This window comes from Schistocerca piceifrons, chromosome 5, assembly GCF_021461385.2.
Source record: "Schistocerca piceifrons isolate TAMUIC-IGC-003096 chromosome 5, iqSchPice1.1, whole genome shotgun sequence".
Lineage (NCBI taxonomy): Eukaryota > Metazoa > Arthropoda > Insecta > Orthoptera > Acrididae > Schistocerca > Schistocerca piceifrons.
In genome coordinates, this window is record NC_060142.1 from 280,511,923 (window position 1) to 280,530,340 (window position 18,418).

Consider the following 18,418-nt stretch of genomic DNA (forward strand, 5'->3'; position numbering starts at 1 on the left):
GTAAGCTGCCACCTGAAAGGAGGCCAAATTGTGTAGAAACATCCGTAGTCACCTACCATCTCCCTCCTCAGCCCCATCGCCATCAGGCTCGTCAGCTCCACGCAAGCGGTCTGATGTGCCATTGCCATTCCTGCTGACAGGAAAAGTTCCAATATTCGTTCAAGTCTCACTACATACAATTCAAGTAAACAGATGCCTGTGATGAAGAGTCAATCAGTATTTTTAAGGTTTATTTCATTCACAATTAGATGTACAGATAATTTAAAATAATGTCACATTTTGAAATGTGCCCCCACCACATTCAAAGCAGAGTATGACTATTGCACTACTAACTAGTTTGTAAGAAAAATTAACTTATCATACAATGTTCTCCTCAGTTCAGAGCATTCAAAAAGGTGCCAGTCACACTGTTCATCCGTCCAACCTACTCACCCACCTTGTTGCACACATACCATCATAAAGAACCTTCTGGAACCCTGAACTAGTCAAGATACACATTAACGAAAGACAGGCAACTTCTGTAAGTGTAATCTGTACATTCTAGTAACAATAAACCTTTGTTACCCTACTTAACTCTGTTTGTGAAAAAGGAAGATTAGTATTAACATTCCGCTAATGTCAAGACCACTAGAGACAGAACACAAGCTCGGGTTAAGGAAGGATGGGAATGGAAGTCGCTGCTTTCTCATTATATGAGATAGCTGAGTTCATCTTCTATTGGTAGTTTAATATAACCCTGCTATTAACCATGAAGCTAACAGGAATCCTTTAACCTAGATAATCAGATAATTTGGAGGAGGAGTGGCTAATAAAATATGTTTTCAGTTTTCCGGTAACTGGTAGTACTCAAATTTCTTGTATTAAATTCGATGGGAGCACCAAAGTAAAAAATTCCACTGTGAACATTAGACAATGAGGCAAAGTTTACATGAAAATTATCTTTCTTTCTAGAAATTTAATAGTGCAAATCACACATCAAGTGAAACTAATTTTCATTATCCTCAACAAGAAACAGTAAGGAGTAAATGTATTGTTAAGTGAGTAAGAATTTCTAGGATCTTTCCAAAGGCTTCTGCAAGACATATGGTTATCTACTTTACAAACTATTTGTACTATTCACTTATGCTGTGTTTAAACACTTTATTTTCTTTAGACGTCCTGCCCCGGTACATGACACCATAAAACAACAGGGAGAGGAAATATCCACAAATAACCATTGCTCTTGACTTCAGCTGAACATAAGAGATTATTCTAAGCGCAAAACATGCTGAACTGTGTTTCTTGATTAGTTTATCTATGAATCTGCTTGTCATGCAGATGGACACTAAGGAATTTTACGCAGGGTGTCTTGTTTATTGTAAGGTCATTAATGTCTCCTCCTAGTGCCAACTAGTCATGTTTGCTTGTTTGACATTGCCTTATATGAGTCTTTGCGAGGCAAACTGCTAGCTGTGAATCTTTTATAGGACTGTTCAGCTGTCATATGAGCTGTGTCTGGTAAGGTAAGGATCTTACCCTCAATCAGTACACTTGTGTTATCAGCAGATACAATACATCCGCTGTGAACACAACGGAACACATGATGAAATATCAATGTTTTAAAAACAGTCTGTGGTCCAATTCAACCATTTTGGAGCAAAGGACCAACAGATTCCTTACAAAGAACATTTAATAGGGCCTTGAAAGAAATTAGTTTCCTGTATTGTCTGTTTTTTATATGCTGCCAGAAAACTAATTTTCTTTCAAGAAATTTATCATGACTGTGAACCTTATTGCAAATTTAGTAAAGTGTTTTGTATTGGTTCCAGATAAATTTCTACAGGATACATTTTACATCAACCAATTTATAATCCAGAACAAACAGGTATCATGTCCCATTTCGTTAATTCTTACCACTGCAAAAACCATCTGCTAAGTGCAATTATGGTTGGAACAGAAAACCTGATAATGTTTTGTGTTCTCATTGTGAGTAGAAGCAACATAATTACATTACGCCACAACAAAATCACTTAGTGTGACATACTTTTGTTTTGGCAGCTTGTCAGAGCCTAAACACTTCACTTCATATTTTGTTTTCTTTGTTGTTACCATGCAAAAGAGAGCACCTACTGTTGTGGTTTCAGGCCCATGTGCTGGATTATAAAGAACTTCATTTCGACACTTTTTTCAGTGAACCAAAGAAATGAATACCATTGGCTGGTGGGTGATATATGGTAAACTGGGCAGATATAGCAGATACTCCAATCTCATATTCTACATGGTATCAATTAGTACTTACAGATCAGCTATTCCACACATCTCCTCCTCCTCCTCCTGCTCCTCCTCTCAGTCTAGGGTTGAGTGCCCTGCTCTCCTTTCCAACCTTCCCCAATCAATCACTCTTTCCTTCTTGAAGGAACTGAGAGCCCAAAGCCAAGTTTTGTTTTTCATACTTTAAATGTCATTCTCCTCTCAGTCTAGGACCGAGTTACGAGCTCTCCTTTGCAATCGTTCCCAACCTATCATTCTTCTCTGTGTGAGGAAGGAACTAACAATTCCAAAAGCTAATTACCATCTTTCTATGTTACACGTGTGTAACAACAGTATTTGAAATTTTGTCTCCTGGAGGTAAATCATGGTCAGCCATTCTGTCTACCTGTGATGATATACAAGATTATACCTAGGCTGCTGAAACATGTCACTTCTAGGTTACTGTACAAATGCCTTTAAACTGGTGGGAAGGAGTGCAGGCTGGCCGGTGTGGCTGTGCGGTTCTAGGCGCTTCAGTCTGGAACCGCATGACCGCTACGGTTGCAGGTTCGAATCCTGCCTCGGGCATGGATGTATGTGATGTCTTTAGGTTAGTTAGGTTTAAGTAGTTCTAAGTTCTAGGGGACTGATGACCACAGATGTTAAGTCCCATAGTGCTCAGAACCATTTTTGAAGGAATGCAAGGCATTGTCATCTTTTGAACCGATTACAGCACAGCAAGACAAGCTGGCTCTGAAGTTGTCACTACCTTGTAACCGACTTCTACACAAACAATGTATTAGTGTGTGACTATCTGCTTCTATAGAGTTGTGTTTGATTTGACTTTCACGATCTTTGGCTAAGCAAGCCCTGTATTGCGCCAAAAAATTGACAGCTCTGAACATGAAAAAATAAAAAGAAAGTACGTAATTTTTGGTGTTACTGCTTTGACTACAGTTTTTGTTCATTAAAAAAGACCACTAAAAGGACATCATTTGCAAAGTGACAATCTGAGTGCTGTTGAGGGGTCAGGCTTCAGAACTGCTATGAAGGACGCGTTAGTTTTATGAGCAAGGCAACAGATTTTTTTTTTCTGTACATGGGCGTCCATCAACTCCTGCTAATACAGTTTTAGAGCGTACCTAAAAATTCTAGGAGTTGGTGAAAGAACTATACTACAGCAAGGGGTTCTATTTCAAGGCTTGCTTCATACTGAAGCAAACCATGTGGAACACAGGCGCTGTGGAGAGGACAGAAAATCTGCTCTGTCTGTAAAGGCTGTTAGTGACACTAAAGTTATTGTCCAGTCCCTAGTGAATCAGTCAGGAACTGAAATTAAGAGTAGCAAAGAAAAAGCTGAAATGCTTAACTCCATTTTTAAAAGTTCCTTTACAAAGGAGAGCCCAGGAGAATTGCCCCAATTTAATTCTCTTACCACTGAAAAGAGGAATGAAATAGGCACTAGTGTCAGTGACATTGAGAGAAAGCTGAAATCGTTAAAATTGAATAAAGCTCCATGGTCTGATGGAATCCCTGTCAGATTCTATACTGAATTTGCTCCCTCAAATGAAAAACCGTGCACAGTTCTTGGAATAAGGCACAGGTCACACCCATCTACAAGAAGGTTAGTAGAAGTGATCCACAAAACTACTGTCCAATATCCTTGACATAGATTTGTTGTAGAATCTTAGAACATATTCTGAACTCCGACATAATGAGGTATCTTTAACATTATGACCTCCTCAATGCCAACCAGCACGATTTAGAAAACATCGATCATGTGAAACCCAACACGCACTTTTCTCACATGACATACTGACAGCCCTAGATCAAAGCAACCAGGTAGATGCAGTATTTATTTATTTCTGAAAAGCATTTGACTCAGTACCACACCTATACTTATTGTCAAAAGTATGATTATATGGGCTATCACATGAAATTTTTGAGTGAACTGAGGACTTTTCGACAAGGACACAGCATTTTATCTTGGATGGAGAGTAATCATCAGATGAAGTGATTTCGGGTGTGTCCCTGGGAAGTCTGTTGGAACCCTTGCTGTTCACATTTTATATTAATGACCTTGCAGACAATATTACTAGTAAAATCAGGCTTTTTGCAGATGATGCAGTTATCTATACTGAAGTACTATCTGAGAGAGGTTGCATAAATATTCATTCAGATCTTGGTAAGATTTCAACATGGTGTAGACATAGGCAAATTGCTCTAAATGACCATAAATGTAAAATTCTGCATTCCACAAAAGGAAAAAAGATACATCTACATGGATACTCTGCAAATTACATTTAAGTGCCTGGAAGAGGGTTCATCAAATCACCTTCACATTTCTCTATTATTCCAATCTCTTATAGCATGCGGAAAGAATGAACATCTATATCTTTCCGTACGAGCTCTGATTTCCCTTATTTTATCATGGTGATAGTTTCTCCCTATGTAGGCCGGTGTCAAAAAAATATTTATGCATTCGGACGAGGAAGTTGGTGATTGGAATTTCGTGCGAAGATTCTTTTAATGATGTCCAGCCCAAATCCCGTATCATTTCTGCGACACTCTCTCCCCTATAATACAAAATGTGCTGACCGTCTTTGAACTTTTTCTATGTACTCTGTCAGTTCTATCTGGTAAGGATCCCACACCGTGCAGCAGAATTCTAAAAGAGGACAGACAAGTTTAGTGTGGGAAGTCTCCTTAGTAGCTCTGTTACATTTTCGAAGTGTCCTGCCATTAAAACGCAGTCTTTGGTTAGCCTTCCCCACATTTTCTGTGTGTTCCTTCCAATTTAAGTTGTTCGCAATTGTAATACCTAGGTATTTAGTTGAAGTTACAGTTTTTAGATTAGACCGATTTATTGTGTAACCTAAGTTTAATGAATTCCTTTTAGCACTCTTGTGGATGACCTCACACTTTTCATTATTTAGGGTCAACTGCCAATTTTTGCACCATTCAGATATCTTCCCTAAATCATTTTGCAATTTTTTTTGATCTTCTGATGACTTTATTAGTTGATAAATAACAGCGTCATCTGCAAACAACCTAATACGGCTGCTCAGGTTGTCTCCCAAATTGTTAATATAGATAAGGAACAGCAAAGGGCCAGAAATCACATCTGTTTTACTAGATGACTTTCCATCAATTACTACGAACTGTGACCTCTCTGACAGGAAATCACAAATCCAGTCACATAACTAACACGATATTCCATAAGCACGCAATTTCACTATGAGCCGCTTGTGTGGTACCGTGTCAAAAGCCTTCCAGAAATCCAGAAATATGGAATCGATCTGAAATCCCTTGTCAATAGCACTCAACACTTCATGTGAATAAGGAGATAGTTGTGTTTCACAGGAACAATGTTTTCTAAACCCATGTCGACTGTGTGTCAATAGACAGTTTTCTTCGGGGTAATTCATAATGTTTGAACACAATGTATGTTCCAAAATCCTGCTGCACATCGACGTTAATGATATGGGCTTGTAATTTAGTGGATTACTCTTACTACCTTTCTCGAATATTGGTGTGATCTGTGCAACTTTCCAGTCTTTGGGTACGGATCTTTTGTTGAGCGAACGGTTGTATATGATTGTTAAGTATGGAGCTAATGCATCAGCACCTCCTAAAGGAACCTAATTGGTATACAGTCTGGGCCAGGAGACTTGCTTTTATTAAGTGATTTAAGTTGCTTCACTACTCCGAGGATATTTACTTCTGCATTACTCATGTTGGCAGCTGTTCTCGATTTGAGTTCTGGAGTATTAACTTAGTCGTCTTTTGTGAAGGCATTTCACAAGGCTGTGTTTAGTAACTGCTTTGGCAGCACTGCCATCGATAGTATCTCCATTGCTATCATGCAGAGAAGGCACTGATTGCTTCTTGCCGCTAACATACTTCACATACGACCAGAATCTCTCTGGGTGTTCTGCCAGGTTTCGAGACAAAGTTTCGTTGTAGAAACTGTTACAAGCATCTTGCATTGAAGTGCGCATTAAATTTAGAGCCTCTGTAAAAGATTGCCATCTTGGGGATTTTGCGTCTATTTAAATTTGGCATGTTTGTTTCATTGCCTCTGCAACAGTCTTCTAACCCGTTTTATGTACCAAGGAGGATCAGCCCCATCATTTGTTAATTTATTTGGTATAAATCTCTCAATTGCTGCTGATACTATTTCTTTGAATTCAAGCCACATGTGGTCTACACTTATATTATTAATTTGGAAGGAGTGGAGATTGTCTCTCAGGAAGGTGTCAAGTGAATTTTTATCTCCTTTTTTGAATAGGTATATTTTCCGTTTATTTTTGGAAGCTTTGTCGCTATGACAATCTGTGTTCACTAACCCCTGTATCCGTTTTGAGGCCCGTTATTAACTCAGGATTATTTGTTGCCAAGAGGTCAAGCTTGTTTTCAAAACCGTTTACGAATTGTGTGGGCTCATGAACTAACTGCTCGAATTAAGGATCCTGTGACTATAATACCAATGAGTCACTGTTGGAATTGGCCAACTCATACTAATACCTGGGTGTATCACTTTTTAGGGACATGAAATGGAATGATCTCATAGATTCAATCTTGGGTAAAGCAGGTGGTAGACTTTGGTTTATTGGTAGAATACCAGTGAAGTGCAATCAGTCGACAAAGGAGATTGCTTTCAAATCACTCGAGGGACTTGTCCTAGAATATTGCTCAAGTGTGTGGGACCCGTACCAGATAGGACTAACAAAGGATATTGAGTGTTTACACAGAAGGGCAGCATGAATGGTCACAGGTTTCTTTAATCCATGTGAGAGTGTCACAGAGATACCGAAGGAACTGAACTGGAGGATTCTTGAAGACAGACAAACTACCACGAGAAAGTCTATTCACAAAGTTTCAAGAACCAGCTTTAAATGACTACCTTAGGAATATACTACAACCCCTAATGTATCGCTCACATAGGTATCTTGAGGACAAGATTAGAACAATTACTCCAACACAGTAGCATTCAAACTATTATTCTTCCTGTGCTCCATACATGAATGGAAGAGCAAGAAATCCTAATAATTGGTGTAATGGGAAGTACCCTTTGCAATGCACCACACATTGGTTTGGAGTAACTTTAAAACTTACATTTAAATTAGTATTTTTTTTTTCCATAACACTATTATGTGAAGGACTTGCTATGTAGACATCACCTCATGGAGAAAGAAATTAGACTACATTGATGGTTTTTTTTAGAGAAGCATATATTACAGACATAATTATAAATGAATATGAATGTTAATGATTTCTCTTGATGATGACAGTGACGGCACCTGTTCTGACACCAATTTGAAATGCAGTGATGGAGAACTGGATGGAATTGCACCACTAACATTGTAAATTGGTGTGTGTAAATATATTCAGAATTAATGCTTTCAAACAGAGTATGCATCTGTTACTTTATTTCATTCTACAGATGTCAACAATGTTTATTTGTTATTCCTATATTTACATTATTATAGTTCATTTTATATACAGCTATTACGGTAACAATTCTGAGCAACTTCTAACTTCTGTTGTTATTTATTTATTCTACAGTTTCATCTATTATCGAACACTTTCTCTGTAGTAATTTTCTCCAGTATCAGAAACACGTTCTTTGTTAAATTTATGTTTACATAATTATGTGAGGTCTTGGAACACTGCGTTTGCAACCTACATTTACAAATATACTTGCTATTAGATATGGCTGTGTGCGGTAATTTCTCATATATTATCTGCAGTTAAATAACTGACAGTGACAAGAAATGCAACAAAACTTAACAAATTAAGAAACTATTGACAGAACTGACCGAGACCGTGGCACCCAGACAGGACTAGGCGATCTATCAGGTCCGTCAGGTACAGGATCAGGTGGTGTCAACGTTTTAGTGCGCTGCAAGGCGAGCCTGATATCCCTGATTGCCGCTTCTACTGACGATGCAGAAGTGGCCGACCCACCAGAGCTACCAGATGCAGAGCCAGTGCTCGTTGACGCAGATGTAGCGTCCCCCGGAACTGCAATTGAGCGGTGTGGCTGAGGTGCAGGTGGTGGAGGTGTAGCCTGCATCTGTGGTGAGGTAATAGCAGTAGCCACTGCAGAACCTGCCACAACAGTATCACATTAATCCCTTTAAGTTCATGTAGTATCTGACAATTCTAATCCATCTGCAAAAATAGAGAGAATTAATTAATTTAATTAATTAAGTTAATGTGTTTGCCAGTTATTTGAGCTGCTTTTAAACTGGATGAAACAAAATGTTGTTAATATTGGAAAGTGAAAGTACATGGCCATGTCTGTAACCATCATATCATTTGAGTGCTTACATACCATACAGTCACATAATTAAAGGATATTCGTAAGACAAATCTAAAAGTGTAATCCAGAAAGTAATCATCTAGAGCATAATCCCACTGCACAGTTCAATATCAGGCTTTTACCTGAAGCCAAAAGGCTTCCTCGACTTCTTGTCTCACTGCTGTAGGAGAGTCAGTTGAAACAAGTGGGTAGTTTGTGCAGCTATGTTATCATAATGCTGTTGTGGTGTAATGATCAGCCTATCTGCCTAGTAAGCAAGGTGACACGGGTTTGAGTTCCGGCAGCAGCACAAATTTTAATTCACTTCTTCAGCTTCCAACGTTATCGTGTTTAAAATGAACTGTGTGATACAGCCGCAACTACTGTGAGGTCAGAGGTGCTACAATTTCAATTTATCAATGTTCAGAAGTTGAAACTTGCAGAAAATTACCATTTACTCGTAATACAGTTACTAATAAAAGTAATGTGATAAAGTGGTGTTTAATGATCAACAATCGATGAACAAATGAGTGTGACTGAAGTCGACTTCAATGTTACCATTCATCACAGGTGATTTGAAAATGCAAGTGAAGAACAAAACAGTCCAAGACATATGCACAATTCTGAAAGAGTTACACCATGCTTCCTGAAATAGTTGTCTTTCTCCTCTAGGTGAAATAGTGTCTGAACATTTAGCAAAATTTGTGCAAGGTGGGTTCCTGAGCAAGACCAAGAGTCGATCACTGAGTGGCACGATCATTCATCACGCAGAACACAGTGATAACTTAACAAGAGAAGAAGACTGCTTAGACAGAAACTCAAAGTGATGTGTTTTTTTTTTTTTTTTTTTTTTTTTTTGGAACTGAAACGTTGTTCTTTTGGTGGTTTTCATGCCAAATAGCACTACAATCAAGGCAGAGCAACATTGTGATACCCTCAGAAGACTACAGCAAGCAATAATGTGTGTGTGTGTGTGTGTGTGTGTGTGTGTGTGTGTGTGTGTGTGTGTCTACACACATCTATTGTTGCCGAAGGCCTCAATGGCCAAATGGCCAGAAGATTTATTTATGACAGTCTTTGTTGTGCCTACCTGCAACACAGCATCTCCGCTATATGGCGAGTACAACTTTCTCTTTCATAATATTGTTTCTTTCAGAATTCTTTCTTTCTTCGCAATAATGCCCAACCTCACACTGCTATTGAAACCAGACAATTGCTGGCTCAATTTGGAATGAAAAATACTGATCACCCACCAACAATCCCGACTTTTCTCCAAGCAATTTTCATCTTTTCATGATGCTTAAGGAGGCCCTCGGTGGAAAACATTTTGGAACAATGCTGAGAAGAACAGTGAACAGCTGACTTAACACACTGGCAGCAGTCAACTACTACACAGAAATATTAAACATCACGGACACATAAGGAAAATGGTTGAACAAAGGAGATTATTACGTAGAGAAACAAATTAGCCTTCTATTTTGTAAGTGACACATTTTTATTACTAAATTATGTCTCTTGAATTTATTAAAGTTAAACGGTTTTTACTTTGTGAATTTTCCTCAGACTCTCTTTTCATTAATAATGGAACTTTTAACACATTGCAGTACAGGTGTCAGGAACACTACTGTACATTAAATATGTCAAGCTTGTGCATTTTGGATTTTTCAGCTGGTTGTCACTTAGGTCTTTTTGTGATATTTCTCTCAGTTCTTGCACTGAATTGTGCATTCCGTTGTCAGTAGTGGAAGATTTAGATGGTTCATATGACTCACAACAGAAATTTTTTATTGAATGTTCAAAATAATAACCGATCAAAGAAACTGAATACAGCAATTTAAACATTAAGGATGAAGTAATTTCATAAATGCACAATAGTTTAAATAATTCAGACGAGTCAAAACAGCCCTGGAGAGTTACAATTTAGTAACATATCAGGAGTCATCCAGAATGAATAAATGTCAGCACTTACGGATTTTCTACTAAATCTTGTTTCAAGTTTTCTTGCAATTGCAACAATCTGAAGTCCAGGTGCTAGACAAGTCAATATCCTTGAGTTCCATGAAAAAGAGCAGAGGACCTATTTTCTCGCTGATATAGAGAGCAGTGGTACATGTAACAATGAGTATAATTACTTTCAAACTAGGTATCTGCTTAGTATGTTCAAAAACATTGGCTGCAAAAAACTAGCTGTTCATTCCAGGAATGAAATGTGACAGAATGACTATGTACTGTTGGTATTCAACATCTGTATTTAGAAAAATAGAGCCGCATAATATGTGCTGTGACATTCTGAAAGACCAATGTTCTACGTCTGTTTCACTATTTTCTCTCTCAGATGATTAGTGGATTGTTGACACACACTAATAAGAAATATCATGTAATCTAATGGGTATTAACATCCAAATCAGTAAGCAACAAGCAGCAATAGGGAACATGGGTGTTGACATGGACGTTTAGACCACCATAAGCTTTTCTGCGTTAGTTACAGACCTGGTAGCAACCTTCCAGATGGTGACGGTGATGGCCCATGCCTTCCACCTGGACCAGTACCACTGTCAGCATCAGAGGCATGACCAGATGACAGCCCATCCTCTAATACAGGCATTGCAGGCCTCGGAAGAGGGATACTGGAACATGGTCCTTCTCCACTGCTGTCCAATCCTTGTCCTACAATGGTTTCTGGTGCTGGAGTAAGTGATAGTTCACTGTCGAGATCACCACAGTTCGAATCACAATCCGTAGTCTCTGGAGAAAGTGTGAAGTTCCGGCTATGGCCAACCTGCAGTCCAACCTCTGTGTCTCCAAGGTCTTCAGTTGAACCCGAACCCGCTGCAGAAAGATCTGCCTGACTGCCCTGCAGAATGAAAATGGTTTTGTTTTTGAATTGCCATACTCCATATTGGAGAGAATTTTCTGAAATTATCTCAATTACCGATACTTGGAGAAATAAATATTCAGTGAGATACTTTCAAACATATTACAAAGCTAATTATATAGCAAAACTTTCTCAGACACATACAGCTTATGCATTGACTTTTATGTGCACAGAAGTATTTTTCAGAGAGTAATAAATTATTGTAATATTGGAAGGGCAGTTCAGTGATTACTTGTGTTAGGTGGGACAAAAACATTTTTTGCAAAGTAGTATACTTTTAAGAATTACATTTTTCCTAATCTCCTGGCTTCTTTTTTAACTTCTCTACATATACAAAGTGTCAGGCTCAATAAAATTCTCCTGTCAAACAATGGAAACTCCAGGTAGGAATATAAACAATGTAGGAAAGGACGGATTGCTACCTACTGTAAAAAAAGACACGTCAAGTTGCAGACAGGCACAATTAAGAGAGACTCGCATATAGCTTTCAGACACAGCGGGATGCCCAAAATGCTAGAGTTGGCAGTCGTATGAGTGTGAGAGTGTGTGTGTGTGTGTGTGTGTGTGTGTGTGTGTGTGTGTGTGTGTGTCCTGACGAAGGCTGTGGCTGAAAGCTACATGTGAGTGCCTTTTAATCATGCCTGTCTGTAACTTGATGTGTCCTCTTTACGATAAGTAGTAATCTGTCTTTTTCTACATTGTTAAGATTCTCCAGTCTTGACAAAGACCTCCCTGAAGCAGAATCTTTAGTCTATAAGCCATTTCTTCGCTTTTGAGAACAAGAAGTAAGAAAGTGCAAAGTCACTTGAAACAGTGGCACAGCATCAATGCATAACACAATTCATGCAGTTTTGATGTGGCAACTCCAGATGAATGCGTTGGCACAATGTTGTGGCAATGAAGCACATTGTTCTTCACCAAATGGGGCTACATTTCCTTCTATTTCCACTTGAAGCAATCTAATTTCTCATTGGGGTATTGTCGAGTATTCGACATTCCTTTCTCCAAGAAGTCTGTTAATGATACCCTTCACATACCAAATAATCATTGCCATAACTTATCCAGATGATGGGATCATCTATACAGCAGGACCATCTTCACCTTCTTTACAGCTGATTCACCCACTGTACGGATTGTTGCATGGTTTCCAGGAAATAAGGCACAATGACAGTGACAACTCTAGACAAAAAGTTTAAATTCATTGAACCTATATCCAACTTAGATTATATATACAACCATGAAACAAAGCAAGAGGGGAGTGTATCTGTTGCTCAAAAGAACTGGCGATGATTGCTAGAGAGAGATGAAGGGAGTAACATACAGTGTTAGTATTAGTGAGTGATGCTCAGTATGTAATTAATGCATGGCAGTTGCACTGGAATAGCACTTGCCACTCATTGAAATATAATTCTTTAAGGTTTGGTGAAAACCTCTGTACTATTTCTGGCCAGACTTTTGTATAAGAACTGCATGGCAGTTTTGAGAACCTGAGTAGCTTCTTGCAAACAGGCAAGCGTCAAAGTTTAACTGGGCATCCGATCTTCCACAGTCTACAACTGCCTGTGGTGCTTGCAAGCAGTTCCATCCAAGAATAACAATATGACTGCATTCTGCTAACATGACAGATTCTAAAGGCTGCATTCTGTCACTGATAGTTGCTTTTGCGACACATCTTCCTGTCAGCAGGATGTACCTCCCCCTTGTTTCCTTCAGCACAATAGCTTTTGTATCACGGAACAATCATCTTTACCCGACAACAATAAGCATTTGACATAAGAAAAAAATAAGCTCCTGAATCAACTAGTGCCTGGATGGGTTAGCCATTGATGACAATGTCAATGAGATTTCAGACATGTTGGTGACTGTTGTCCATTGACCATTTTCATCCATGGTTGCCTCACCTCCATAGATGGTCACCTGATTTAGTTTTCCTGAATTTAGAGTCTAGATAAGCAGCAAGTACCTTTGTACGGCAACCTGTAATGGATGCAGCATGCTGGAGAGTGACCTCCAGCGACCTCATCCAGGGGTACAGTGATTGGCGCATCTAGTAATATAATGGTTGTCCAACACTTGCCTTCTCTCTATGCAGTAGCATACAATGTGCCCAGGGCAACCAGAGTGAAAACATGTCACTGCGTTGTTCTCTGTCCTCTAACCCTTTCCACTCCAACATCAAGTGGCACTCGAGATTGTGAATTTTGTTTTCCGCTCCTATTTTGAGCCTCATTTGACATGATTTTTTGCGGCTCTCACATGCTCAGTTCTCGATTCTGACAGTACTACACATCAATGGTGCTTAGTGATGCCTCTAGGGGAACCTGTGTTAACTCAGTATCAAACTGTTGTTGTTGTGCTGAAAGGACTTTTGGAATTATTACGTTTAAGTTTGTGTGCATAGTGGCTAATTCCTCATGTTCAGTTTTTTCTGAGGAAGATGTTTTACATCTACATCTACATTGATACTCCGCAAGCCACCCAACGGTGTGTGGCGCAGGGCACTTTACGTGCCACTGTCATTACCTCCCTTTCCTGTTCCAGTCGCGTATGGTTCGCGGGAAGAACGACTGTCTGAAAGCCTCCGTGCGCGCTCTAATCTCTCTAATTTTACATTCGTGATCTCCTCGGGAGATATAAGTAGGGGGAAGCAATATATTCAATACCTCATCCAGAAACGCACCCTCTCGAAACCTGGCGAGCAAGCTACACCGCGATGCAGAGCGCCTCTCTTGCAGAATCTGCCACTTGAGTTTATTAAACATCTCCGTAACGCTATCACGGTTACCAAATAACCCTGTGACGAAACGCGCCGCTCTTCTTTGGATCTTCTCTATCTCCTCCGTCAGACCGATCTGGTACGGATCCCACACTGATGAGCAATACTCAAGTATAGGTCGAACGAGTGTTTTGTAAGCCACCTCCTTTGTTGATGGACTACATTTTCTAAGCACTCTCCCAATGAATCTCAACCTGGTACCCGCCTTACCAACAATTAATTTTATATGATCATTCCACTTCAAATCGTTCCGCACGCATACTCCCAGATATTTTACAGAAGTAACTGCTACCAGTGTTTGTTCCGCTATCATATAATCATACAATAAAGGATCCTTCTTTCTATGTATTCGCAATACATTACATTTGTCTATGTTAAGGGTCAGTTGCCACTCCCTGCACCAAGTGCCTATCCGCTGCAGATCTTCCTGCATTTCGCTACAATTTTCTAATGCTGCAACTTCTCTGTATACTACAGCATCATCCGCGAAAAGCCGCATGGAACTTCTGACACTATATACTAAGTCATTTATATATATTGTGAAAAGCAATGGTCCCATAACACTCCCCTGTGGCACGCCAGAGGTTACTTTAACGTCTGTAGACGTCTCTCCATTGATAACAACATGCTGTGTTCTGTTTGCTAAAAACTCTTCAATCCAGCCACACAGCTGGTCTGATATTCCGTAGGCTCTTACTTTGTTTATCAGGTGACAGTGCGGAACTGTATCGAACGCCTTCCGGAAGTCAAGAAAAATAGCATCTACCTGGGAGCCTGTATCTAATATTTTCTGGGTCTCATGAACAAATAAAGCGAGTTGGGTCTCACACGATCGCTGTTTCCGGAATCCATGTTGATTCCTACATAGTAGATTCTGGGTTTCCAGAAATGACATGATACGCGAGCAAAAAACATGTTCTAAAATTCTACAAGAGATCGACGTAAGAGATATAGGTCTATAGTTTTGCACATCTGCTCGACGACCCTTCTTGAAGACTGGGACTATCTGTGCTCTTTTCCAATCATTTGGAACCCTCCGTTCCTCTAGAGACTTGCGGTACACGGCTGTTGGAAGGGGGGCAAGTTCTTTCGCGTACTCTGTGTAGAATCTAATTGGTATCCCGTCAGGTCCAGTGGACTTTCCTCTATTGAGTGATTCCAGTTGCTTTTCTATTCCTTGGACACTTATTTCGATGTCAGCCATTTTTTCGTTTGTGCGAGGATTTAGAGAAGGAACTGCAGTGCGGTCTTCCTCTGTGAAACAGCTTTGGAAAAAGGTGTTTAGTATTTCAGCTTTACGCGTGTCATCCTCTGTTTCAATGCCATCATCATCCCGTAGTGTCTGGATATGCTGTTTCGAGCCACTTACTGATTTAACGTAAGACCAGAACTTCCTAGGATTTTCTGTCAAGTCGGTACATAGAATTTCACTTTCGAATTCAATGAACGCTTCACGCATAGCCCTCCTTACGCTAACTTTGACATTGTTTAGCTTCTGTTTGTCTGAGAGGTTTTGGCTGCGTTTAAACTTGGAGTGGAGCTCTCTTTGCTTTCGCAGTAGTTTCCTAACTTTGTTGTTGTACCACGGTGGGTTTTTCCCGTCCCTCACAGTTTTACTCGACACCTACCTGTCTAAAACGCATTTTACGATTGCCTTGAACTTTTTCTATAAACACTCAACATTGTCAGTGTCGGAACAGAAATTTTCGTTTTGATCTGTTAGGTAGTCTGAAATCTGCCTTCTATTACTCTTGCTAAACAGATAAACCTTCCTCCTTTTTTTTTATATTCCTATTAACTTCCATATTCAGGGATGCTGCAACGGTCTTATGATCACTGATTCCCTGTTCTGTACATACAGAGTCGAAAAGTTCAGGTCTGTTTGTTATCAGTAGGTCCAAGATGTTATCTCCACGAGTCGGTTTTCTGTTTAATTGCTCGAGGTAATTTTCGGATAGTGCACTCAGTATAATGTCACTCGATGCTCTGTCCCTACCACCCGTCCTAAACATCTGAGTGTCCCAGTCTATATCTGGTAAATTGAAATCTCCACCTAAGACTATAACATGCTGAGAAAATTTATGTGAAATGTATTCCAAATTTTCTCTCAGTTGTTCTGCCACTAATGCTGCTGAGTCGGGAGGTCGGTAAAAGGAGCCAATTATTAACCTAGTTCGGTTGTTTAGTGTAACCTCCACCCATAATAATTCACAGGAACTATCCACTTCTACTTCACTACAGGACAAACTACTAATAACAGCGACGAACACTCCACCACCGGTTGCATGCAATCTATCCTTTCTAAACACTGTCTGTACCTTTGTAAAAATTTCGGCAGAATTTATCTCTGGCTTAAGCCAGCTTTCTGTACCTATAACGATTTCAGCTTCGGTGCTTTCTATCAGCGCTTGAAGTTCCGGTACTTTACCAACGCAGCTTCGACAGTTTACAATTACAATACCGATTGCTGCTTGGTCCCCGCATGTCCTGACTTTGCCCCGCACCCGTTGAGGCTGTTGCCCTTTCTGTACTTGCCCAAGGCCATCTAACCTAAAAAACCGCCCAGCCCACGCCACACAAACCCTGCTACCCGTGTAGCCGCATGTTGCGTGTAGTGGACTCCTGACCTATCCAGTGGAACCCGAAACCCCACCACCCTATGGCGCAAGTCGAGGAATCTGCAGCCCACACGGTCGCAGAACCGTCTCAGCCTCTGATTCAGACCCTCCACTCGGCTCTGTACCAAAGGTCCGCAGTCAGTCCTGTCGACGATGCTGCAGATGGTGAGCTCTGCTTTCATCCCGCTAGCGAGACTGGCAGTGGTGAGCTCTGCTTTCATCCCGCTAGCGAGACTGGCAGTCTTCACCAAATCAGATAGCCGCCGGAAGCCAGAGAGGATTTCCTCCGATCCATAGCGACACACATCATTGGTGCCAACATGAGCGACCACCTGCAGATGGGTGCACCCTGTACCCTTCATGGCATCCGGAAGGACCCTTTCCACATCTGGAATGACTCCCCCCGGTATGCACACGGAGTGCACATTGGTTTTCTTCCCCTCTCTTGCTGCCATTTCCCTAAGGGGCCCCATTACGCGCCTGACGTTGGAGCTCCCAACTACCAGTAAGCCCACCCTCTGCAACTGCCCGGATCTTGCAGACTGAGGGGCAACCTCTGGAACAGGACAAGCAGCCATGTCAGGCCGAAGATCAGTATCAGCCTGAGACAGAGCCTGAAACCGGTTCGTCAGACAAACTGGAGAGGCTTTCCGTTCAGCCCTCCGGAATGTCTTTCGCCCCCTGCCACACCTTGAGACGACCTCCCACTCTACCACAGGTGAGGGATCAGCCTCAATGCGGGCAGTATCCCACGCAACCACAGTCGTAGTCCGATCAGGGGATGCGTGGGACGAGCTGGCCGTCCCCGACAAACCCCCATCCGGACCCCCACAGTGATGCCCATTGGCAACAGCCTCAAGCTGTGTGACCGAAGCCAACACTGCCTGAAGCTGGGAGCGAAGGGATGCCAACTCAGCCTGCATCCGAACACAGCAGTTGCAGTCCCTATCCATGCTAAAAACTGTTTTGCAAAGAACGTCTGAACTAATCTACAGAGAGCGCAAACAAATCAACAAAATTTAAACGGTTATTAAAATACAAGATTGCCTAGTAAATGCAGTAATGCTGCTACTTGCGCACTGCTGACACTGCTCGGCGGCGGAAGGAGACTAAGCGAAATTACACTACTCAGGTACTAAAACGCGATGCTACACTCTCAAATACTATAATACGCCCGAAATTTATGAATTAAACAATGCAAGTACCAAAAACACGCAAAGAAATTAAGAATTAAACTATGTAACAAATGAGTGAGCTAGGAGTATACGACTTGCTGCTCAGCTGCTTATCCAACGGCGGCAGGGAGCACAGTTTTTAGAGGAATCTCTAAGTGACAATGATAGTGAGAGTGATTTTGATGAAACAGGTTCATTTCTAAACAATTCTAGCAAAGAGGACGGCGAAAAATGTGAAAAATGTGCCTTTTTCTAGTGATTCAGCAGAAGATTTGTGGCGAATGTGGAGAGAAAATGACTGACTTTACATATTTTCCCTTTGATGATTCAAAGTGTGGTATTACCACTGAAACTGGTAATGTTCCATCATCATCAGTTGGTTTCTTCCAGTTAATTTTTAATTTCAACAAATAGCATACCAAACGAACAGGGATGCTA

General features: G+C 40.6%; 1 protein-coding gene across 9 annotated transcripts in view; it reads right to left on the minus strand.

Moving 5' to 3' along the window:
- Positions 1–18,418, minus strand: part of LOC124798714 — a 495,837-nt gene that overhangs the window by 202,357 nt on the left and 275,062 nt on the right. For all 9 annotated transcript variants that reach the window (XM_047262235.1, XM_047262236.1, XM_047262234.1 and 6 more), the window contains 3 exons: positions 11,027–11,390; positions 8,052–8,343; positions 57–130 (listed from right to left, as the gene is read on the minus strand). In XM_047262235.1, coding sequence (XP_047118191.1) covers positions 57–130; positions 8,052–8,343; positions 11,027–11,390 — 730 coding nt within the window. The remainder of the gene's footprint in view (positions 1–56; positions 131–8,051; positions 8,344–11,026; positions 11,391–18,418) is intronic.